The sequence below is a fragment of the Stigmatopora argus genome, chromosome 17, assembly GCF_051989625.1.
Source record: "Stigmatopora argus isolate UIUO_Sarg chromosome 17, RoL_Sarg_1.0, whole genome shotgun sequence".
In the NCBI taxonomy this organism is placed as follows: domain Eukaryota; kingdom Metazoa; phylum Chordata; class Actinopteri; order Syngnathiformes; family Syngnathidae; genus Stigmatopora; species Stigmatopora argus.
In genome coordinates, this window is record NC_135403.1 from 11,888,246 (window position 1) to 11,910,149 (window position 21,904).

Consider the following 21,904-nt stretch of genomic DNA (forward strand, 5'->3'; position numbering starts at 1 on the left):
TTTCTAATTAGACGTGTAACCTACATCCTAGAAATGGAGTTCAATTGGTGAATATTAATGAAGGAATTAACCGTGCTGGCGTGTTAGTGCGCAAGCGCAGAGGAGCGTTTACACGGTAAGGTGAAATGTGTGTCTTCGTGTGTGTTTGTGTGCGTGTGTGTGTGTGTGGAAGGGGGTGGGGGGTGTCATTCCACGCTTGCGTCTACCCAGAGCGAGCGTGGTGTCGCGGACGGGGACAGGGGGGTGGGGGGGAAATGTTGGCCGCTTGTGGGGCTGCTGGCTGCCGCCGGAGATGATCCCCCCCGGCCGGCCGAGCCAGCGCGCGGCGGGCAGGTGGCAGCAGCGGAGCCCGTGAAGCCGCCTGAAGGGCGGGCGAATGACGGCGCCGGCGCCAGGGGCGCTCATCGGCGCTGGTCGGAGCGGCTCATCCCGCTGAAAGCTCTTCCGAGAAGGGACCCCCGTCCAGGCATTCTCCCTCCCCCTTTGGCACTTTCTCCATGGCGTCTCCGCAACAGTCCAGGATTCAGTCCTATCTGGAGAGCAACAAAATTGGACCGCTGTTTGAGGCGAGTGCACTTTTATTTCCATTTTTTTTTTGAAATTCCTATCTATGTATACGAGTGTTGGGGTGCCTTGCTTACGGGCACTCTGGCAGCATTTATCTGGCAACCTTGTAAGTGATTGTCCAGCCATTAAAAAAAAAAACAAGCTCATTTGTATGCACGTTTCATACATGATTGTGTCTGAATGGCAAAATAGTTGTTTATTATTTATTTAGATAACTGGGTTTCTATTAATTTGGACAGCTTAATTAGCATTGTTTTATTTTGAAATGTTTGTTAGCAGACCTGGCTTCATATCTCAATTCATTTATACAGGATTGCATCATGAGTTATTTGGGCAATTTGGCTTAAAAAATGTTTTGCATTGGAGGGGTATTGATATTTATTTTGAAAAAAAAGCATTTTTCCTGTTTTTTTTCTTATTACTAGACTAGTTCAATTTGAAGCCTTTTCAGAGAGTGTCAAATGATTTATTCATTCATTTTCTGAAGCGCGTATCCTCACAAGGGTCGCTGAGTATAGTATACCGTTTATGTTTTATGGCCCTGGAATAAATGAATTGATTACTTTATTGAAGTGGCTTGCAAACTTGAATACATTACAAATTTTCCTTCATTATTTCATGTATGCTAGCGACGTTCATTTCAATTCATTTGTGCATATACATGACTCATTTCAAGCAGACCTTTTTGTCAGTTTGTGCCTTGTTGTCATGCACCTCAGCTGCGACTAGGGATCAGAAACAGGTCTCAAGCCCGCAGCTGTTTTCTCACTGGCCAAATTTCCCAGCATACACTTTCCTCCTCCTTGTTTAGTTGGAGCCGTGTGACCACTCTGGGCTTTTTATTGCTTAAAAGCAAGACAAGACAAACGGCTCCATCACGGTCACCCGCGCACTTGTGTACGTGTGTGCGCTCTAATGTAATCACAAAGTGCTGACGTGACACTTTGTCGCATTCTGCGGGTAACGACACAACACACGCATGCAAAAGGAAGCGCGTGCTAAGCAGATGTGAGGATGTGTTTTCACCAATATCCATTCACCACTCATTATACGCAATCCCGGTGCGTGGATTCGATTCCCGAGAGGAATACGATGATGTCACGGATGCGGATTTAAAACAGAAAGAATGCAACATTAACACGGAAAGCCACCCGCATTAAGAAAACATGCTATAAGGACACCTTATTGTTTGGCAGAACACTAAAAATTCAATTTGTTTTCCCTTTTTTTAATCAGAAGAATCATTTTCAGCTACTTTCAATGTGACTAATAGTGGTTCCGACATTGAGCCTTGAGGATCGCCACTTAAATTCAATTTTTAGCTGTGTCAAAGCAGAACCAAAAGCTGTTTTTTCCCTTTAATTTCCAATTCAAATAACCATTTTCAGCTACTTTCAATGTGACTAATAGTGGTTCCGACATTGAGCCTTGAGGATCGCCACTTAAATTCAATTTTTAGCTGTGTCAAAGCAGAACCAAAAGCTGTTTTTTCCCTTTAATTTCCAATTCAAATAATCATTTTTAGCCATCTTTCAATGCGAATACTAGAGCGGTTCCACATTTGAGCCTTGAGGAACGTCACATATAGTATATTTCTGATTAAACTATTATTTACTGTTACGTGAAATGAATAGAAACAGGTTTGTAAAACTTTAAAAATTCAGAACACGCACCAACCAGGCAGTGGGTCTTGCTAAAATGCTGCGTTAACTAATTTCCACATCAAGTCCCAGCATCAATACCAGTAAAGTTTTCTCAATTAGGCTCAAGTCAAACTCAATAGCCAATGCTAGCTTCACCGCTAATTGCATTCATTCTTCTTATGCTATCCTCTAAACCAGACAAATGGATGCTGTAAATGAGCAACCTTAGTGCACTTTGTTGTGAAAGATCTTAGTGTTGAACTCTTTCGCTGCCCATGATGGTGAGAACTAGGAAGGACGGCAGCGACTGTCTCAGTTCAAATGGGCCAGACGTCTATCGCTTTCAATGACCGCAAACACACCAATTAAACACCAGCTATTTTCAAAGATATGTTCCTTAATGTGCTGTTTATCGTCCCAGCGCCGGCGGAAAGTTTCCCCTCTTGTTTTTAATCACCTTTTTTTTCAGAGGTGTTGCTTTGACAGAGGCTCTAAAGAGTAATTACGCACAGCGGAGTTAGCCCGAGGCCAGATGCATCATAGGAGGGTTGAGAAGATATGTCACCGAGAGAGATGGAGCAGGTCCGGTGTGCGCAAGGGTTCGCGAGAGGCCGGTGAGGATATGATTTGTAGAAGGACGGCAGCCTGGAAGAGGACGAAGGCTGCATGTTAATGTTTTAACAAACGTGTGCCATCGTATTCTGACTCATGCACAAACCTTGACCTAAATTCCCTGTTGGGATGGTCAACAGCACGTGTTTTAGGAGTTAAAAAGTCATATTGCATGTGTTTTTGTGCTGTAGATGTGGAATTCTTTAAAGGAAATACAATGCTATCAACACACAATTTTATTTTTATTTTTTTCCTAGCCTGAGGTACAACACTATAATCATTGTTTGTTTTTGTTTTTTTAACAACAGTTCGCTGCTGTGTCCGCCAGGCGGCAGTGCACTATATCTAGAAACAAAAGAAGAAGAATCGTTATGCCATTGCATTGAGTGACCAATACTCGTGCACTTTTGGCGTTTCCCGTTAGGGGGCGCTACAGCGAATCAACTTTTTTCCATCACACCTGTTGGCAAATGTGCACAAACTTATTCTACGGTTTTGTTGTACAGAAAATACACCACGTCTTTTGAGCAACTCAGAAATCGTCTAATCGAGTAACTTATTTGGAATGAAATCGACGACTATATGAGGGTGAGTACTACTAAATTAACTCTTCAAAACGTGTTACTCCAGGGTTCAAGGTTAAATATTTGGCTTAAAGAGGTTAAAAAGCCGCGACATTCAATGCTAACAGTTAGCATGTAAATGACGCCTACAATGTTTGCTAGCCCACGCTATCGTAACATACGGAAGAGAATGAAGGGCGATCTCTAAGTTAGTACTTTAAGTGAGTCGGTATTGCTCTAATGTGGTAAATTTATGTTAAGAAATTTAGGTCTTTAATATATTCCAGTGAAATACTATCGAGCAAAAATTACGTGACCTGTAGCTCAAAACACAACTGCATTTTATACATCATTATTTGTAACGGATTGTATTTTCTGTCATAGAAAAATAACGTCAATTAGTGTAACATTTCTCCTGCTTTAAAAACGACCCCCTCTACTGTAAATCCTTATCATCAGGTTTAATCCAACTTCAAATAACCTTTTTTCCATTTTTATTTTATCTTTATCGTCCACCCACTCTCACGTGTCCCCTTATACTACTCAACATGAATTGTGTCCACAATAAGAAGCCAACAGCAAAATAGCATCCATATCTGCCAGTTGTCATCACGCTCACGCTGAAGACATTTTGCTTCACACAAGGACGGATCATGATGAGAGCATGTCTACGTTTTATAGCGCTAGACTGAGCGCTCGTGACAAGCTTGTCAATGCATTTGTGTATTTCAGTCACCCCAGGGACAGTGACTATAAACGGATTCATGCATTTTTGATTATTACACGTCACACGCAAGATGGAATCGCTGTTGATCCGACTGGCTATCGCCGCCAAGAACTGCTCTACCAAAGGAATGTTTCGACCTTCCTTTTTTTTTGCGTGTGTAGCAGGTCACGGCCGTCATTGAGAATTTGCGCGCCCCGTCGGGAGCTTCCAATGACACCGGGCCTGTCCGTCTCTTGGCCGGCGGACAGACATTCAATTACCTCCGCGCTAAAATCTCGGGTCCTCAGTCTCTGAAATGCAATTTTATTTCCTCCATGTAGTGATTCCAATCTCTTCATTTCTCCAGCGTATGGAGAAAAGCGCTTTTATTTGGTGCTATGATGTCATAGCAATCGATATACGCTGGCACGCGACCGGTCGCCTTGTTCTTGTTCTCTACAGTATGGATGTGAGCTGCATGCAGATTTTTCAGGCCGGTCGGGGGATAGCATTTCTTCCAATGAAGGAATTTTGGAACTGCAGTATTCTTTACCTGCCCTGATAGAGATGTTCTTCGGTTATAGCTTCATATTATCGGAATATTATGCTGACAATTATATTTTGTGTTGCTTAACTCATTGACTTCCAATTCGTTTTGACTGTTTTGCAGGAGTTGATGACCAAACTCATAAGCGAGACCCCCGACCGTCCCATCCCGTTCCTCATCGACCACCTCCAGAGCAAGCAGGACAGCCCGGGAAAGATGCACCGGGCGCTGTCCGGGTCGGCGGCACTGTGGGCTCAGACGTCGCCCGGTGGGTGGACGACACGCAAATGTCCATTTTTCCTGACTTGTATGTTTTTTAATTTATTTATCTTTTGTTTCAAAGAGATTAAAAACAGTCGTCGGGAGCTGCACCAACATGACAAACCGTGGCAGTTTCACTCCAAGAAGCCCAAGAAGTCCAAAAGCGATCTGGCCGTGTCCAGTTTGTCGCCGCCGTCGCCGGAGCACAAGTCGCGTGAGTTGACGTCGGCGATGTAGCGGGGGCGTCGGACGTGCTAATCGTATGACTTGTTTCCCCGTCACGCGCTCCGTCGAGTTTTAATTTGATGTCATTATCTGGGATTGGAATTTGTCACAGCGTGTTGCACACAAGTGCGCCGACGTACACGGTCTCTGTCGCATGTTTAACATGATGTGACTGCAATATCGTAAAACATATGGAGGCTAATATTATTTCTCAACTCGTTGGCTGTAATAGACGTCCAATCCATTTTGACTGGGAAGGGTCAAGGCACATTTGTTCAGTTTGTTTCTATAATTTTTAACATTTTATTTTAAAAGTTGTAATAAAAAAACAGCTTACCATTAACAATATGTTTAAATTATTTAAAAAAATAATTAAATTAAATTAATAAACGCAAACGTGTTATTTTAAAAGATGTAATTAAAAAAAAGCTTACCATTAACAATATGTTTAAATTATTTAAAAAAATAATTACATTAAATTAATAAAAGTGCACGTGTTATTTTAAAAGTTGTAATTAAAAAAAACTTACCATTAACAATGTTTAAATTATTTAAAAAAATAAAATAAATTAAATTAATAAAAGCAAACGTGATGAAATCCATTTAAAAATATGAACTAAAAATGCCCAATTTGCTCACCCCTCACGTAGCGAGCGTACCGCACTTCGCTGAAACCACCGGAGACGCCAAGCGGGGTCAAATGTAGAGCGCCCCGATCATTTCAATAATTGAACACGCCTCGTCCGGCTATTCCAGGCTGCGGTCGGAAAAAAGACCCAATCGGGTGAAAGAATGCTTCATAAGGACCAAAACCAGAGATTTGGCGGCCAGGGCGCGTGCGGGAGTCTGTTCCCATTAAAAATACATTTCCGGGGCCTTGAGTTCGCATGCGCTTCATGAAAAATGGAAAGCCCGTTTGACACCAGCGCTCAATGGCACGCGACAATGACGCCATTTTTCTTTTTTTGCTGTCGTCTCGCCAGTGCCTCAGTGTCCGTCGTGGGATTGGCGGGACGGGCGCGACCTGGACGAGCTCAACCACATCCTGCTGGAGAGCAAGAAGCTGGGCCGAGCCCTGGAGAGCCTTTCACGCAGTGAGCGCTCCCTCTCGTACAAGTAGCAAAAAGCAGCCGTAAGACGCTCCCCGGCGGCAAATTCCCGGACCACCACGTGGTTCCCGCTCGCCGCCGCTCGCTTCCCTCGCCTTAAAGCTTTCCTTCTGTCTTTTCAGGCATGACCAACCCCGACGACGTCGATCAGGTAAGCCACGCGGCGGCCGGGAGGCGGAAGTCCGAATTCTCATACGTTTTTCGCTTCTTGCCGTAGAACTTGGGCGGCTTCAACCCGGTGCTGCGCCCACGCGTGGTGGGCGAGTGGAGCGGGCGGACCGAGGAGGACGCCGACCCACTGGCCGCCGAGATGATGACCGTCCCGCCAGGGAAAAGTCACGTCGGCTGGAGCGGGGACGGCCTTCCTCTTGCCAGGTCGGTGGCTCTACAGGCTACGAAATGCACATCATTACGGCCGTTCACTTTAGAAATCTATCGCAACCTCACGTAGATTAAAATTGAAATGGATCGGACGCCTATTATAATAATATAATAATAATAATAAGCGGACATAGGCCCTGTCGTCATCATCAACAACAAAAGCCTACTTGTCATCACACCCAGAAACTGCGCATGACGAAATTGGTAGTTGCCGTTACAGATGATTTTTAGTATCAATTTCCCTATTTTACTCAAAATACACAATTCACACTTGGGGATTAGTCGCAGGCCCAGCAAAACTCTAAAATAAAGTACCACTTATACTCCGGAAAATACGCCGTCCCCGACAGGGTTAACCCGCTATTAATCCCTTACGTAACTGACCCGCCTCCGAGAAGGACCACGTTTTGCGTCTTTAGAATCAAAATGGTCCTCAAAAATTCCTAAAAAGTAATACGGAGGCCTTTCAAGTGGACTTTTTGAGGTCGCCTCAAAATGGCGGCCATAATCCCATTTCAAAGACCATCCGTCGGCAAAGTCATTTTTTAATTCAAACGCAGCGCGTAGGACCGGAGGCCGCGGCGCGGAAGCGTCGTCCCTCCGCCTCGCCAAGCTTTTTTCTGAAGCGAGATACCCGTACCACGTTGCAGGCGCGCGAGATATCATTTGCGCTGTGATGTGACTAATTAGAGGAGGATGAGGCTATGAAGTCGTAAATCATGCCCAGCTCTCTCTCTCTCTCTCACACACACACACACACACACACACTAGCTGATAATATCATTAGGCTGCTGGACTGCTGGGGGAGAAATCACTTAGTTAGCAGACAGAGTGGAAGGAGGGACAGAGTTTTTTCATGTTGTGCACACGACTGGTTGCTAACCTGTGAGACGGACGGATTGGACTGTGAGCTAATACATCTGTCTTCTTTAACGCTATCCCCTTTTTAGGCATGTGAAAAATAGATTTGAAATGATCATCTCATCTCATTTTCTGAACCGCTTCATCCTCATTAGGGTCGTGGGGGGGTGCTGGAGCCAATCCCAGCTGTTTCCTGGCCTGTGGCCAGGGCTAGATTTGAAATTCTGTTTTTAACAATAGCTTTGTACTAACCGATGATTCAAATATTTTGAGGACACAACCATTTTTTTTTCAATGTTTAAATACATACATTTTTTCAATGTTTAAATACATACATTTTTTTCAATGTTTAAATACATGCATTTTTTTCAATGGTTAAATACATACATTTTACCCTATACAAGATGATGTTTTAACTAATATAGTATATTTTTAAAATTGTTCTATTTGTACTAATGAGTGCAAATTTTTAAAACATACTCTTTTTTTAAATATATAATTTCTTGCATCATTCCTATTTAGACATTTAGAAACCTCTTCTCATAGTGTAACATTTTTAGTTACCTCGAACATGTTTTTTACCCCCCCAAATCATCTCAACTCATTAGCTGCCAGCTTCCCTCAGTCAAAAATCGGACGTCAATCGCCGTCAATAACACTGAAACCCACTTTCTCGCCCGCAGTTTCAAGCTTGAGGCCAAAAGCATGAAAGGGCTGAAGGAGCAGCAGCAGCATCACAGGGATCTGCTCGCCGCCATGTTGGCGCAGGACTCCGTCGGCCCCCTCCGCGGTCCCGCGCCGTTCGAAGACGAGACGGACTACGACGAGGAAGACGACGCCACGGAGCTTCTGGGTGAGTCCGCCGTGGCGCTCGGTATTGATTTTTTGCGACTTAGTGGTTGAGGCGCCCTTTTCCAAGTGGCCTGTCACTTCATTGAGTGAGAGCGGAAGGCCGCCGGAGGATTTGCACACCTCATTTAGAAAGACAGAAGCCGTGCACACAAGTAGGATGGCCCCCCAGAGTGGCGGTCCCTACTTATTGATCCCCCCAGGCCTTATTGATCGGCTCCCCTGAGGTGGCAAGCTTTTGTGTTGGTTGATTTTTTTTATTTATGGCCAAGGGCAGTTTGCGACTAGACTTAGGTAAAAGGCTTCGTGCAGGTTGCCCTCTAGCGGTACTGAGGTGTCATCACGGTTATTTTCGTCAATGTATTTTAAATAGAAATAGATTTAAATATGACCTATTTTTACCTTGAGAGGTTTGGATTTTTGTAATATATTTTTCAATCATTTTGGATAGTTTTGACAAGAAATTATCATCTTATTCTATTTTTAATCATTTTCAAAATACATCTTTTCAACCTAAATTAAACATAATTAAAGTATAATCATGATTAGATATACTCATCTCCACCCTCTTTTTTTAAATAATTTGAATAAATGACCTCTCCACCCTCTTTTTTAAAATAATTTGAATAAATGAATGATCTTTTGGCACATGCTAAAAAATGTACTCATTATTCCTATGAGTTCCATTTTTTTTCTTATTGGTTTTCTGTGGTATTTTGCATGTAGTGCTTTGTTAACCACTAGGTGGAGCCCTTAATGTTTGGCAAATTTTGCTTAACTGTCGTTCGCGCTTCTGTAAAAAGTTGAAACCCCGACATTGGTGTCACTTCGCGAACACGTTCTGACGTCGAATCTGAACACTGCTTTTAGAAGGAAAAAGAAAAAAAAACAATCTAATAAAAAGTGTGGTTGGGGCTGTTAAGGTTTACAACAACTTTTATAAAACTTTCCAAACTGTGATGTGTGCACGGCCACATCTGATTCCCATCTGCGCCCCCCACGAGTGTTCGCGCGCGGGTTTGGTGGGGGTCCACCATTGGAAAGACATCTTTATTATACCCAATTCTACTTTTTATCGTCTTCTCTTACTTAATTTGTCTTAATGTACACAGCGCAGCCATCAAACTCATTTGGCCCGCCACGTAAATCCACTCGGCGTGACTCGTTAAAAAAGAAAAATAACAAAAATATTCAATCGTATTTCTTTCAAGAATATTGAGTGTTCATAGAAATATTTTTCAAAAATAAATAATAATCAAAGGATTTTGGAACGTCTTGAGAATGAACTGACTATTGGTCGCTTTGCTTACAGAGGACCTGGACGACCTCCGAATGGAAGGCGTCAACGCTTTGGCCCCGTCCGGCTGCAAGTTCAGTCGGGGCCGCGGCTCTTACCAGTCGGAACCTCAGGCCAAAGTCACGCTCAACATCTGCTCCCGGTGCGCCAGGTAAGGGAGAGCGCGTCACGGCACCTCCATAGCGAGCGACAACGCCTTATCTGTCGGTGCGACGTCGCCGCGTGCCCGTTGTTTGGGCTGGGCGACGTGCCTGTTTTCTTCTCCGCGTTCTTATCAGTCTGGGCTGTTTTCGCACGTCCCGCAGCGGGATGAATGTTATCGCAGGATCGCGTTCTGCCGCTTGGATGTCACAATCGTGTCGTAATTTATACGACTTGGCTCGTTTGTCATCTGCCTTTATTTCGGCGTAATTGTACCATAGAATTGACATAAAAAGTATTTTAACACATAGTGGAGTTTCAATCAAATAGATAAAATAAGCAACTTTTTTCAATTGACACTCCAATCCACCATGGCATTATTTTTTTATAATCCAAAACATCTCCAAAGAACATTGACAATAATCCTAAAATGACTAAGTTAATACATAGCATGATAAACCCCATTAATTAGTGCAGTTATATATTTAGTTGATATATTTTCTATCATTAAATCCTCAACATGTACTATAATTTACAAGACAAAAATATGTAATTAACTAAATTCATTTAGAAAAAATTCAAGGATTAAAAAAACGAAGTATTTGCCATTCAAGTTATTTTATTTTGAAAAACGTTTGTCAATTCACTCTAAAAAAAAGAAATTGTAGTAGTGTCATACACTATTTTTCAACAGAAAAATAAACAAAAAAACATCAATACAATCTAGCTTTATACAAACATAGACAAAGTTCAACAGAAAAATAAACAAAAAAACATATCAATACAATCTAGCTTTATATGAACATAACTTAAGCATGACTCACATGTCCTGCGTCAGGATATTTGTAAGCTAGCCATAACTATATGCCTTATCCAAAAAGGAAGCCGTTATGTAAACAGACGGATTCTATCGCAGTCCCATGTTGTTTGTTTGTCATCCTTTCTTCCTTGCTTGTATAACTCATCTTGCGGGAGATCAGCAGTCGATGGAAAAAACCAAATCTGACAATTGTAGGTAACATCGCAACTCAATGATGGGAATTGTATCACATTGCAATTTTAGCCAATGTTCACAAATCCAATCATATTTTATATTTCATGATAAATCGCACCCCATTATCGAGCCCAAAAGCATATTTTGGTGATTCGGGAATCCCGTTTTTTAGAATATTTTTTTTGTCTGGCAGGTTGCAGGGCGACAGCCTCTCCAGCGGCCCACCCCAGGAAACTCCGCGACCTCCGCGACCTCCCGTGTCCGAACGAGCCGTTCCCGACATCTCGTGTGAGTGCCAAAAACGTCAGCGCGTCTCCACTTCACCTTCACCTCAATGCCGTCTCATCTTTCTCGCAGCCTCCTCGCCCGGGGTGGACGCTTTGACGACAACGACGGCGGCGGCGGCGGCGAGACGCTTGCAGGAATGCGAGGCGCCGTCTCGCGTGTCCACCAACGCCGTAAGTCTCACGTGATGGCGTGATGTATTTACATGGGAGGGTTTTGTTCCAAGGCCGCGGGCCGGTAAGGTATACTTGCCCATTTAGTGACTCGTTATTTGAGCGTGCTATCGTGTTAGCAACGGTTAGCCCAGCGAGAACAAAGTGTCGTAGCCCGATAATGCAAAAAGTTCGATAAAATATTCAAAAGTCGATGCTCGCTAACACATGGTGCGCATTAGCGGGGAAGGTGCGAGATTTTCAGGTCTCCGCGTACGATGAAAAGCTTTCGTTTCATTTTGCGAAGGAACGACGCCTCGCCGTCGTTGCCGACGCGTCGCCGCCGCCGCTTTGATTGGGTCTGCTCTCAGTTAGCGCCTCGCCTCGCCTCGCCGCATCTGCGGCGCACACACCCGCACGCAGTAACGTCTCGGCTCGGCTCCGAGTCGCCCTTTATTATTATTTTTTCTTCTTGAGGTCGGATTTAAAATTGTCGTAAAAAGTTGTGTGTCGAAACGCTTAGATAGAGGCAATTACCAAAACAAAAGGGAGAGAGTGAGAAAAATGATTTTTGGAGTTCATTATGGAATGGCGTCCATGCGGCGGCCAATCCAAATTGGGGGAAAACCCACTGTATCGGAGAGGAAGGCTATGCGAAGCATTACGCTTGCTAGCACATTGGGAGAGAGGCTATTCGCTTTTTGTTTTATGATTTTTATTAACAATTGGCTTTTTAGTTTTGGCATTAAAAGTAGAATAGGCCTTCAATCTTGGATTGGATTTTATTGTAAAAAGAAAATGCCTTCATAGTCTATTGAATCGTAATACATTTCTATTCTGCTATATTTTCAATATATTTCTAAATATTATATCATTTTTAAAAATTTGATCCTCCACTTATTGCCATTTAAAGTTCTGTACTTTCCCCCTTTTAGACCACGCCAACAAGAAGAAAAAAAAGTCTAAAATACGGGCTTGTTACCATTTTTCCCCCCTCAGTTTATGATTCAACATTTCTTTGAAATGATGACATGTTGTACAGCACCTGTCCTCAATTTAGCTTGTAAAAACTGTTAACGGTTGTTATTATTATTTTGGCCCGCTCCCCCTTTCCTTCCAAGGCGATAAATGTCCCGCCGCTACAAGAAAATGTCCTTAAAGAACCCGTTTTTTTTTTCCGTCCCGGATCAAACCCAGCGACGGTCGGCGCCGTAAAGCCATTTTGCCAGGGGGGAAACTGCTCATTTGTCCACTGCGTGCAGGAAAATGAGCGTGATGGAAGGCAGACGCTGTTGTGGCGCTTTATGTTCCGTTTCCACGGCGATGTACCACGCACGCGGCCCCCTTCTTATTTCATTTGGACTTTGGCAGCCCGGGCCACGTCATCCCACCCGTCCGTACTCGGCCCGGCTTTCGAAAGCCTCGCCGTCCAAATTGCGAGACGACACCAGCGCGAGCTTCGCGGGGGGATTCCCTCCTTTGCTCATCTCGCGCGCCGCCTGACCGCGAAACGCCACACGCCGAGACTTGGCAAAATGTCTCGCCATCGGCTTTTTTGAACTCCCTATTAAAAGCCAATATTGCGCTGGTACACGCTTTGATCTCTCGCCCGTAAAATAATAACAGACACGGCTCTGATTTTTCCAGTAATTGACTGCAAATGATATGAAAGGAGTTTAATTGAAGTTTTTTTTTTTTCCTATGTCACTTTCCCTCTTTTCTGCCCCCCCCCTTCCCCTCATCTACCGCCTTCACGATAGCGTCAGTCTGTCTGGGACGCTGATGTCAAAGCTTGGAGGGCTGGAGGTCTGCTGCTGGGGGACCCCCTCTTCTCCAAGGAGCTGGAGAGCATGGGCAAGCAGCTAGCCGGTACGTACGTGTCCTTTGCGGCTTAGTCTGTGGTGACGATTTCAAGGGTGAACACCAACACGGCACCCTTGGTGACCCATTATAGATCTAGGCAAATAACGCCCGACATAACCCATTCCATCGCTAATCATTTTAAACAATATGACGCCATCTCTGGCAAAGGTTTAGCGACGTGGAATACGAGGTGGCTAATATCTGTTCATTTCTTACAATCTGAACTAAACAAAGCAAAGTCACATAGTCTTAAAATCAATTACAGAAGTAGATGTTTATCAGTTAATAGCAACCAGGTACCCGACCGAGCATTGTAGCAAAATAAGAACCATTGTTGTCCATAACTGAGTGTAAAAAAGAATAACAAAGAGGCCCGACTTGGCATTGGGGAATATTTTTATTTTCGTTTTTATTAATGGCATGAAAGTTATTTTTCTTTTAGCATATCGCTTGGCGCCGCACTCATCTTTTTCTGTACGTAGACGCCCGCCCTCACGTGTCTTTGATTTGACGTCGAGCTCCCGTCGGGCGTCTGAACGAGCTAATTGGCCGCTCTGCAGTCTTTATTAGCCGCTAACACGTTCCATGTTTGGAGGTGACCTGCGCCGTCGCCTGGCGATGGGCCGTGAAATCGTTCGGCTTCAAGCACGTTAAAAAAAAGTTTATTAAAATATGTATTCTCATTTTTCACTATTAACTCTTTGACTTCCATTTACAGCGATAGAAGTCTCATCGACGGATTATACGTTGTCAATGACTGTGAAACTTCGATGGACATTGAGCCGCTCTGCTAATTTGCGTTCGTTTTGCCCCCGCCGACCTCTTCCCGTCGCCGCTGTTTATTGAACGTCGCACGTAGCGTCTGACGTTTCGCTCCCGGTGAGTCACGCTCGTTAGGACCGCCAGCCTGAGCCAAGATCTCGCACAAAAGCATCAACAATTTGCCGGGGGAAAAACTGAGCCCACTGTTGGCTGAGTCACTTTTGTTTAAAAATGGGTCGATGCAACACGTGTCAACAAAACGCCGCGGGGTGATTGTTTTTCTTGCTGGCGTGATTCACAGGATGTGTAAATATTAGCTCGACTGTTCTCACCGCGGCATTTTTTTTTTTCCCCGCTGGCCGGCGGATCAATCATTTTCCGTGAATATTTGCAAGTGAGGATGACATGTTTGCTTTCCCGCAGGAATGAAGTCAACGTTGATTTTAAAAAAGTGCTCATTGGGATGACGTCCAATCGTCAACGCCCAACCTCCTAAAATTGTCATTTTGTCAATCTTCCCAACAGAGGTGGAGAAAGACTTGGCCAAGCTGGCCGAAGCGGGCAAATCGCACGCCCGGAACAACCCGGCGGGCGGAAGCCTCATGCGGAGCCTCCCCGACACGCTGCCCCTCGCCGGCTTCCCGTACGGGGCTCGCTCGGCCAGCGGCGGCTTCTCGGGCAAGGCGGGCGCCGCCTTCCCGCCCCCCGCCAGCCCCGGCTCGGCGTCCCCGCGCCCGACGGCCAGGGCCCGCGCCTTCAGCAACCCCGGCAGCAGGACGCACACGCCCGGGACGCCCAACAGCCTGCGCTCGGGCTTCTACGGCCACAAGGAGGCCGCCGGGGGCTTCCGGCGGTCGCGGAGTCGACCGGTCACGCCCACCGGGCGGCCGGCGTACACCCGCCGCCTGCTGACGCCGCCCGGGTTGAGCACCACCGACAGCCTGGGGGCCAGCCTGAGGGCTTACCTGTCCGAGGTACGACCGCCCGCCATGATACTCGGTCTTTTGGTCGCCCAGAAGATTATTGATAATTACCATTTAAATGGTTGCTCAAATTCCCTCAATACAAACTGTGAATGACTATTTAGTCATACTTAATGCCCTATTAATTATTAGGCTAAAGAAAAGCTCCAAATTTCCCGGACTTTTAGTTTTTTGTTGGTGAACTTGTTAAGACCCTGACTGACGTCGCTTCTTAAAGGGACAACGCACGTACACACAAACTCTTCTACACTCACACGTCGGCTCAGTGAAACTGCTCATGGCCATTGTTGGCTTTTAATGATGCGTAGACCGTGTTGTTTTACTTTGTTTTGTCGCCGGTCTTTTGGTCGCCCGTTGTTGCGGTCGGGGCGACCAAATCATTTTTTGCCCGTGTGTTTCAGGATGAGTTTTACCAGCGGTTGCAGGCCATCCGGCAGCCTTGGCACCTCCCCGGCGACTTGGACGGCGGCGACATGGCAGAGCCTCCCGAGCAAGACAAAAGTAAGCCTTTCCTCTGCGTCACTTTTGAACTTATGTCATGACGACAACGGTGGCGAAAGGGAGCCGCGATAAATCAATGGCAGCTGACAAAAAGATTTTAGTGGTCATCTCATTTGGACGTGGAAAATGCAAATTGGATTTCAATAAAGCGAGAAAATATTGACAGACAAACAAAAAGCGAGTGAATATCAAAGACTGGCTGGCGCCTTGCTGACCACGTTTTACTCCGTTAGAACGCAAAATATTTTGCCCAAAAAAATGTGTTTAATTCAATCCAGCCATGTCCCAAAATCTTAAAAAAATGACAGTATAGTAATGCTTTTATCTTAAAAAACGACATAGTGTATATATAGTAAGGCTTTTTTTCGTAAAAAAAACAACATAGTATATATTGTAAGGCTTTTTTCTTTAAAAAACGACATAGTATAGTAAGGCATTTTTTTCTTAAAAAAACGACATTGTATAGTAAGGCTGTTTTCTTAAAAAAAACGACATAGTATAGTAAGGCTTTTTTCGTAAAAAAACGACATAGTATAGTAAGGCTTTTTCTCTTAAAAAACGACATAGTATAGTAAGGCTTTTTTTCATAAAAAACGACATAGTATAGTAAGGCTTTTTTTCATAAAAAACGACATAGTATAGTAAGGCTTTTTTCGTAAAAAAACGACATAGTATAGTAAGGCTTTTTCTCTTAAAAAAACGACATAGTATAGTAAGGCTTTTTTTCATAAAAAACGACATAGTATAGTAAGGCTTTTTTTCATAAAAAACGACATAGTATAGTAAGGCTTTTTTTCATAAAAAACGACATAGTATAGTAAGGCTTTTTTTCATAAAAAACGACATAGTATAGTAAGGCTTTTTTCGTAAAAAAACGACATAGTATAGTAAGGCTTTTTCTCTTAAAAAAACGACATAGTATAGTAAGGCTTTTTTTCATAAAAAACGACATAGTATAGTAAGGCTTTTTTTCATAAAAAACGACATAGTATAGTAAGGCTTTTTTTCATAAAAAACGACATAGTATAGTAAGGCTTTTTTTCATATATAAACGACATAGTATAGTAAGGCTTTTTTCGTAAAAAAATGACATAGTATAGTAAGGCTTTTTTTCATAAAAAACGACATAGTATATTAAGGCTTTTTCTCTTAAAAAACGACATAGTATAGTAAGGCTTTTTTCTTAAAAAAAACAACATAGTATAGTAAGGCTTTTTTTTTCTTAAAAAAGACATAGTATAGTAAGGCTTTTTTCTTAAAAAAAAACAACATAGTATAGTAAGGCTTTTTTTCTTAAAAAAGACATAGTATAGTAAGGCTTTTTTTTTCTTAAAAAAACGACATTGTATAGTAAGGCTGTTTTCTTAAAAAAAAGACATAGTATAGTAAGGCTTTTTTCGTAAAAAATACGACATAGTATAGTAAGGCTTTTTCTCTTAAAAAACGACATAGTATAGTAAGGCTTTTTTTCATAAAAAACGACATAGTATAGTAAGGCTTTTTTTCATAAAAAACGACATAGTATAGTAAGGCTTTTTTCGTAAAAAAACGACATAGTATAGTAAGGCTTTTTCTCTTAAAAAAACGACATAGTATAGTAAGGCTTTTTTTCATAAAAAACGACATAGTATAGTAAGGCTTTTTTTCATAAAAAACGACATAGTATAGTAAGGCTTTTTTTCATAAAAAACGACATAGTATAGTAAGGCTTTTTTTCATAAAAAACGACATAGTATAGTAAGGCTTTTTTCGTAAAAAAACGACATAGTATAGTAAGGCTTTTTCTCTTAAAAAAACGACATAGTATAGTAAGGCTTTTTTTCATAAAAAACGACATAGTATAGTAAGGCTTTTTTTCATAAAAAACGACATAGTATAGTAAGGCTTTTTTTCATAAAAAACGACATAGTATAGTAAGGCTTTTTTTCATATAAAAACGACATAGTATAGTAAGGCTTTTTTCGTAAAAAAATAACATAGTATAGTAAGGCTTTTTTTCATAAAAAACGACATAGTATATTAAGGCTTTTTCTCTTAAAAAACGACATAGTATAGTAAGGCTTTTTTCTTAAAAAAAACAACATAGTATAGTAAGGCTTTTTTTCTTAAAAAAGACATAGTATAGTAAGGCTTTTTTCTTAAAAAAAAACAACATAGTATAGTAAGGCTTTTTTTCTTAAAAAAGACATAGTATAGTAAGGCTTTTTTTTCTTAAAAAACGACATTGTATAGTAAGGCTGTTTTCTTAAAAAAACGACATAGTATAGTAAGGCTTTTTTCGTAAAAAAAACGACATAGTATAGTAAGGCTTTTTCTCTTAAAAAACGACATAGTATAGTAAGGCTTTTTTTCATAAAAAACGACATAGTATAGTAAGGCTTTTTTTCATAAAAAACGACATAGTATAGTAAGGCTTTTTTCGTAAAAAAACGACATAGTATAGTAAGGCTTTTTCTCTTAAAAAAACGACATAGTATAGTCAGGCTTTTTTTCATAAAAAACGACATAGTATAGTAAGGCTTTTTTTCATAAAAAACGACATAGTATAGTAAGGCTTTTTTTCATAAAAAACGACATAGTATAGTAAGGCTTTTTTTCATAAAAAACGACATAGTATAGTAAGGCTTTTTTCGTAAAAAAACGACATAGTATAGTAAGGCTTTTTCTCTTAAAAAAACGACATAGTATAGTAAGGCTTTTTTTCATAAAAAACGACATAGTATAGTAAGGCTTTTTTTCATAAAAAACGACATAGTATAGTAAGGCTTTTTTTCATAAAAAACGACATAGTATAGTAAGGCTTTTTTTCATATAAAAACGACATAGTATAGTAAGGCTTTTTTCGTAAAAAAATGACATAGTATAGTAAGGCTTTTTTTCATAAAAAACAACATAGTATAGTAAGGCTTTTTTTCTTAAAAAAGACATAGTATAGTAAGGCTTTTTTCTTTAAAAAAAACAACATAGTATAGTAAGGCTTTTTTTCTTAAAAAAGACATAGTATAGTAAGGCTTTTTTTTCTTAAAAAAACGACATTGTATAGTAAGGCTGTTTTCTTAAAAAAAACGACATAGTATAGTAAGGCTGTTTTCTTAAAAAAACGACATAGTATAGTAAGGCTTTTTCTCTTAAAAAACGACATAGTATAGTAAGGCTTTTTTTCATAAAAAACGACATAGTATAGTAAGGCTTTTTTTCATATAAAAACGACATAGTATAGTAAGGCTTTTTTTCATATAAAAACGACATAGTATAGTAAGGCTTTTTTCGTAAAAAAATGACATAGTATAGTAAGGCTTTTTTTCATAAAAAACGACATAGTATATTAAGGCTTTTTCTCTTAAAAAACGACATAGTATAGTAAGGCTTTTTTCTTTAAAAAAACAACATAGTATAGTAAGGCTTTTTTTCTTAAAAAAGACATAGTATAGTAAGGCTTTTTTCTTTAAAAAAAACAACATAGTATAGTAAGGCTTTTTTTCTTAAAAAAGACATAGTATAGTAAGGCTTTTTTTTCTTTAAAAAAACAACATAATATAGTAAGGTTTTTTTTCCTTAAAAATGACAGTATAGTAAGGCATTTATTTCTTAAAAAAACGACATAGTATAGTAAGGCTTTGTTCTTTAAAAAACGACATAGTATAGAAAAGCGTTTATTTGTTAAAAAAACGACATGGTATAGTAAGGCTTTTTTCTTAAAAAACGACATAGTATAATAAGGCATTTATTTCTTTAAAAAACGACATAGCCTTATACTATGTTGTTGTTTTTTTGCTAAAAAGCCTTACTATACTATGTCGTTTTTTAAGAAATAAACGCCTTACTAAACTATGTCCTTTTTTTCTGAAAAAAAAGCCTTACTATACTATGTCGCTTTTTAAGAAAAAAAAGCCTTACTATACCCACCTCCCTACTCTTGCGTGGACACATTTTTTTAAGTGAGAAGAAGGACGCAGCAGGTCTTGATACCACTTGATGTAAGGAAATACAAACATGAATTGCTCAACAGGTTTTTAATCTTTTTTGAACCCTTGTCCTTTGCAGTTGATTACATTGAAAGGTGGATGTTAATTAGCAAAGGGTTCATTTGCTAGCATTAATAAGCAAGCAAACTCCAGCATTGAAACACTTTACTTTTGTCTCGTAGGTGCCGGCAGAAGATCCCTCTTTTCAGGTGAGACTCTGTCCTCCAAAGTGTCCAAATCTCGTCAGTCAGTCCTCGCACTCGACCACTCTGATCGACGTTGTGTTTTTCCGTGTCCTCTTCAGGTCTATGAAGACGAGCGGCGTCCTCCCGTGCGACACCATGACCCCAGCTGCCGGACATTTTAAACAAATGGTGTTATTTTTCTAAAGCCTAATGAGGGAGATTGTATATGTTTGTTTTCCACCAATATTTCCTAGACTGTTACGATATTTTTAATTTGTGCTTGCTCTTCCTTCCGCATGCTATGGGACGCCACGCATGGCTGCGTGTACTTTGCCGTTTGACAACCTCTTTCCAAGACCGCCACAGATTAGTGTGCCGCCACGGCGGAAGGGGAGTCCAATGGGGTTACAAGGCGGCCATGTTGTGGTCGAGGCAACGTTCCTACAAAACAAAGTCATCACTTGGTCGTATGGCAGCTGATTTGAATGACAATGACATTTTTTCAAATGCCAATGTGAAGAATGTTAATACTCACGTATGTTGTGCAGGGGCCTGGCGTCCTGAAAGAGGAAAGAGGTTTTCAAACATGTGGATGAAATAAAAGGAATGCCCGTATGTTAATAAAATGATTTGGTGCTCATCACTTTGCTGCAATGTTGTTTTTGTGACCATCTTAAGACCAGAGGTGTCAAAGAATGCCAATGGGTGAAGTAGACATTTAAGCAATTTAAAAAATAGCCTTACTGTATGTACATGGTCGTTTTTTTTTACGAATAAAAGCCTTACTATCGATGGTAGTTTTTTATGAAGAAAAAAAAAACTTATTATACTATATATCTGACTTCTGATTTTTTCCCTTCTAGTTGTTGCTGTGGTCCAGTGGCAAAGACATTGGGTCAGAATCTGATTTGGGAGCAGGTTCAAATCAGGATTGAATTCCAATCCAGCACTGAGAATACTCAACTTGTTTACCAATGGAGTTTAGGTAATGAAGAGGACAAATATGACTTTTGATCATTTCTTCTTGTGATCATCATAGGTCCAAAAATGCTGTAATTGAATCTTTGGTGGAAAAACAAGTTCAAATCAGGAGTGAGTTCCAATCCAGCACTGAGAGTGCTCATCTTGTTTACCAATGGAGTTGAGGTAATGAAGAGAATAAATCTGACTTCTGATTCTTCTCCTTCTCGTTGTTGCTGTGGTCCAGTGGCAAAGACATTGGGTCAGAATCTAAATTGGGAACAGGTTCAAAATCAGGAGTGAGTTCCAATCCAGCACTGAGAGGGCTCATCTTGTTTACAAATGGAGTTGAGGTAATGAAGAGGACAAATATGACTTTTGATCATTTCTTCTTGTGATCATCATAGGTCCAAAAATGCTGTATCTGAATCTTTGGTGGAAACAAGTTCAAATCAGGAGTGAGTTCCAATCCAGCACTGAGAGTGCTCATCTTGTTTACCAATGGAGTTGAGGTAATGAAGAGAATAAATCTGACTTCTGATTCTTCTCCTTCTAGTTGTTGCTGTGGCCCAGTGGCAAAGACATTGGGTCAGATCTTGAGGTGGGAACAGGTTCAAATCAGGAGTGAGTTCAATTCTGTTTTTTTTTTTAAGAAAAAAGCCTTACTATACTATGTCATTTAAAAAAAAAAGCCTTACTATATATGTCGTTTTTTAAAAGAAAAATAGCCTTACTATACTATGTCGTTTTTTAAAGAAAAAAGCCTTACTATACTATGTCGTTTTTTAAGAAAAAAAGCCTTACTATACATGGTCTTTTTTAAGGAAAAAAGACTTACTATATATACTATGTCATTTTTTTAAAGAAAAAAAGCCTTACTATACATGGTCATTTTTTTAAAGAAAAAAGGCTTACAATATGTACATGGTCGTTTTTTTTTAAAGAAAAAAGCCTTACTATACATGGTCGTTTTTTAAGAAAAAAGGCTTACAATATAAATTAAATGTCTAGAAGTAAAAAACAATCACTAAAGTGAATGTTTTGTCATAATGTGCAATACTGTATTTTAAAGGATTAAAGCCCAACCCAAAAATATTTACAGCTCCTCCCACTAAATAATGCACGTTCTGATGAAAACAATGTTTTTTTAAGTATGAATGCCCAATCAACACGTATTTACAGCCCCGCCCCCGCCCCACCCACTGACTAATGCATGTTATTATGAAAACAATGTATATATTTTTTTAAGTATTAAAGTCCAACCAAAAAGCATTTACAGCCCCCCCTCACACTGACTAACGCACGTTATTATGAAAACAATTTATATTTTGTGTGTGTCTATCTTTAATAGGCGTGGCCGAGGTCACAGTTCAAATAGCCGACGTCAAACCAAAAATGGCCGACTAGCTAGGAGGCAGCACGGACGTGCACTGCAGAGCAGCTCAAAAGCGACGATTTGCCGAAGAAAGCCTGACAAACTTCTCCCAGGACG

General features: G+C 41.0%; 1 protein-coding gene across 3 annotated transcripts; it reads left to right on the top strand.

Annotated features, from left to right (window-relative positions):
- Window positions 1-251: 251 nt before the first annotated feature.
- c17h8orf34 (chromosome 17 C8orf34 homolog) lies at window positions 252-20,095 on the top strand. 3 transcript variants are annotated; one of them, XR_013305934.1, is made up of 16 exons: window positions 252-566; window positions 4,762-4,906; window positions 4,982-5,113; window positions 6,108-6,218; window positions 6,356-6,384; window positions 6,451-6,608; window positions 8,159-8,328; window positions 9,637-9,772; window positions 10,950-11,044; window positions 11,114-11,214; window positions 12,954-13,062; window positions 14,344-14,792; window positions 15,203-15,302; window positions 19,450-19,476; window positions 19,572-19,919; window positions 20,001-20,095. XR_013305934.1 is itself a non-coding variant. In XM_077624657.1 (15 exons), the coding sequence occupies exons 1-15, from the start codon at window positions 498-500 to the stop codon at window positions 19,577-19,579; spliced, it is 1,839 nt and encodes a 612-aa protein (XP_077480783.1). In that variant the 5' UTR covers window positions 252-497; the 3' UTR covers window positions 19,580-20,095. The 3 variants fall into 3 exon arrangements, 2 of the variants coding, with proteins under 2 accessions (XP_077480783.1, XP_077480784.1); XM_077624657.1 differs by having other exon boundaries at window positions 19,572-20,095; XM_077624658.1 differs by lacking the exon at window positions 252-566 and adding an exon at window positions 3,246-3,410 and having other exon boundaries at window positions 19,572-20,095.
- Window positions 20,096-21,904: the final 1,809 nt, after the last annotated feature.

Excerpts from the sequence above, each read along its gene's own strand:
- c17h8orf34 (XM_077624657.1), top strand. The coding sequence starts at position 498 with ATGGCGTCTCCGCAACAGTCCAGGATTCAGTCCTATCTGGAGAGCAAC. Across the intron at positions 8,329-9,636 it reads CGACGCCACGGAGCTTCTGG|AGGACCTGGACGACCTCCGA; the intron begins GTGAGTCCGCCG and ends CTTTGCTTACAG. Across the intron at positions 13,063-14,343 it reads CATGGGCAAGCAGCTAGCCG|AGGTGGAGAAAGACTTGGCC; the intron begins GTACGTACGTGT and ends TCTTCCCAACAG.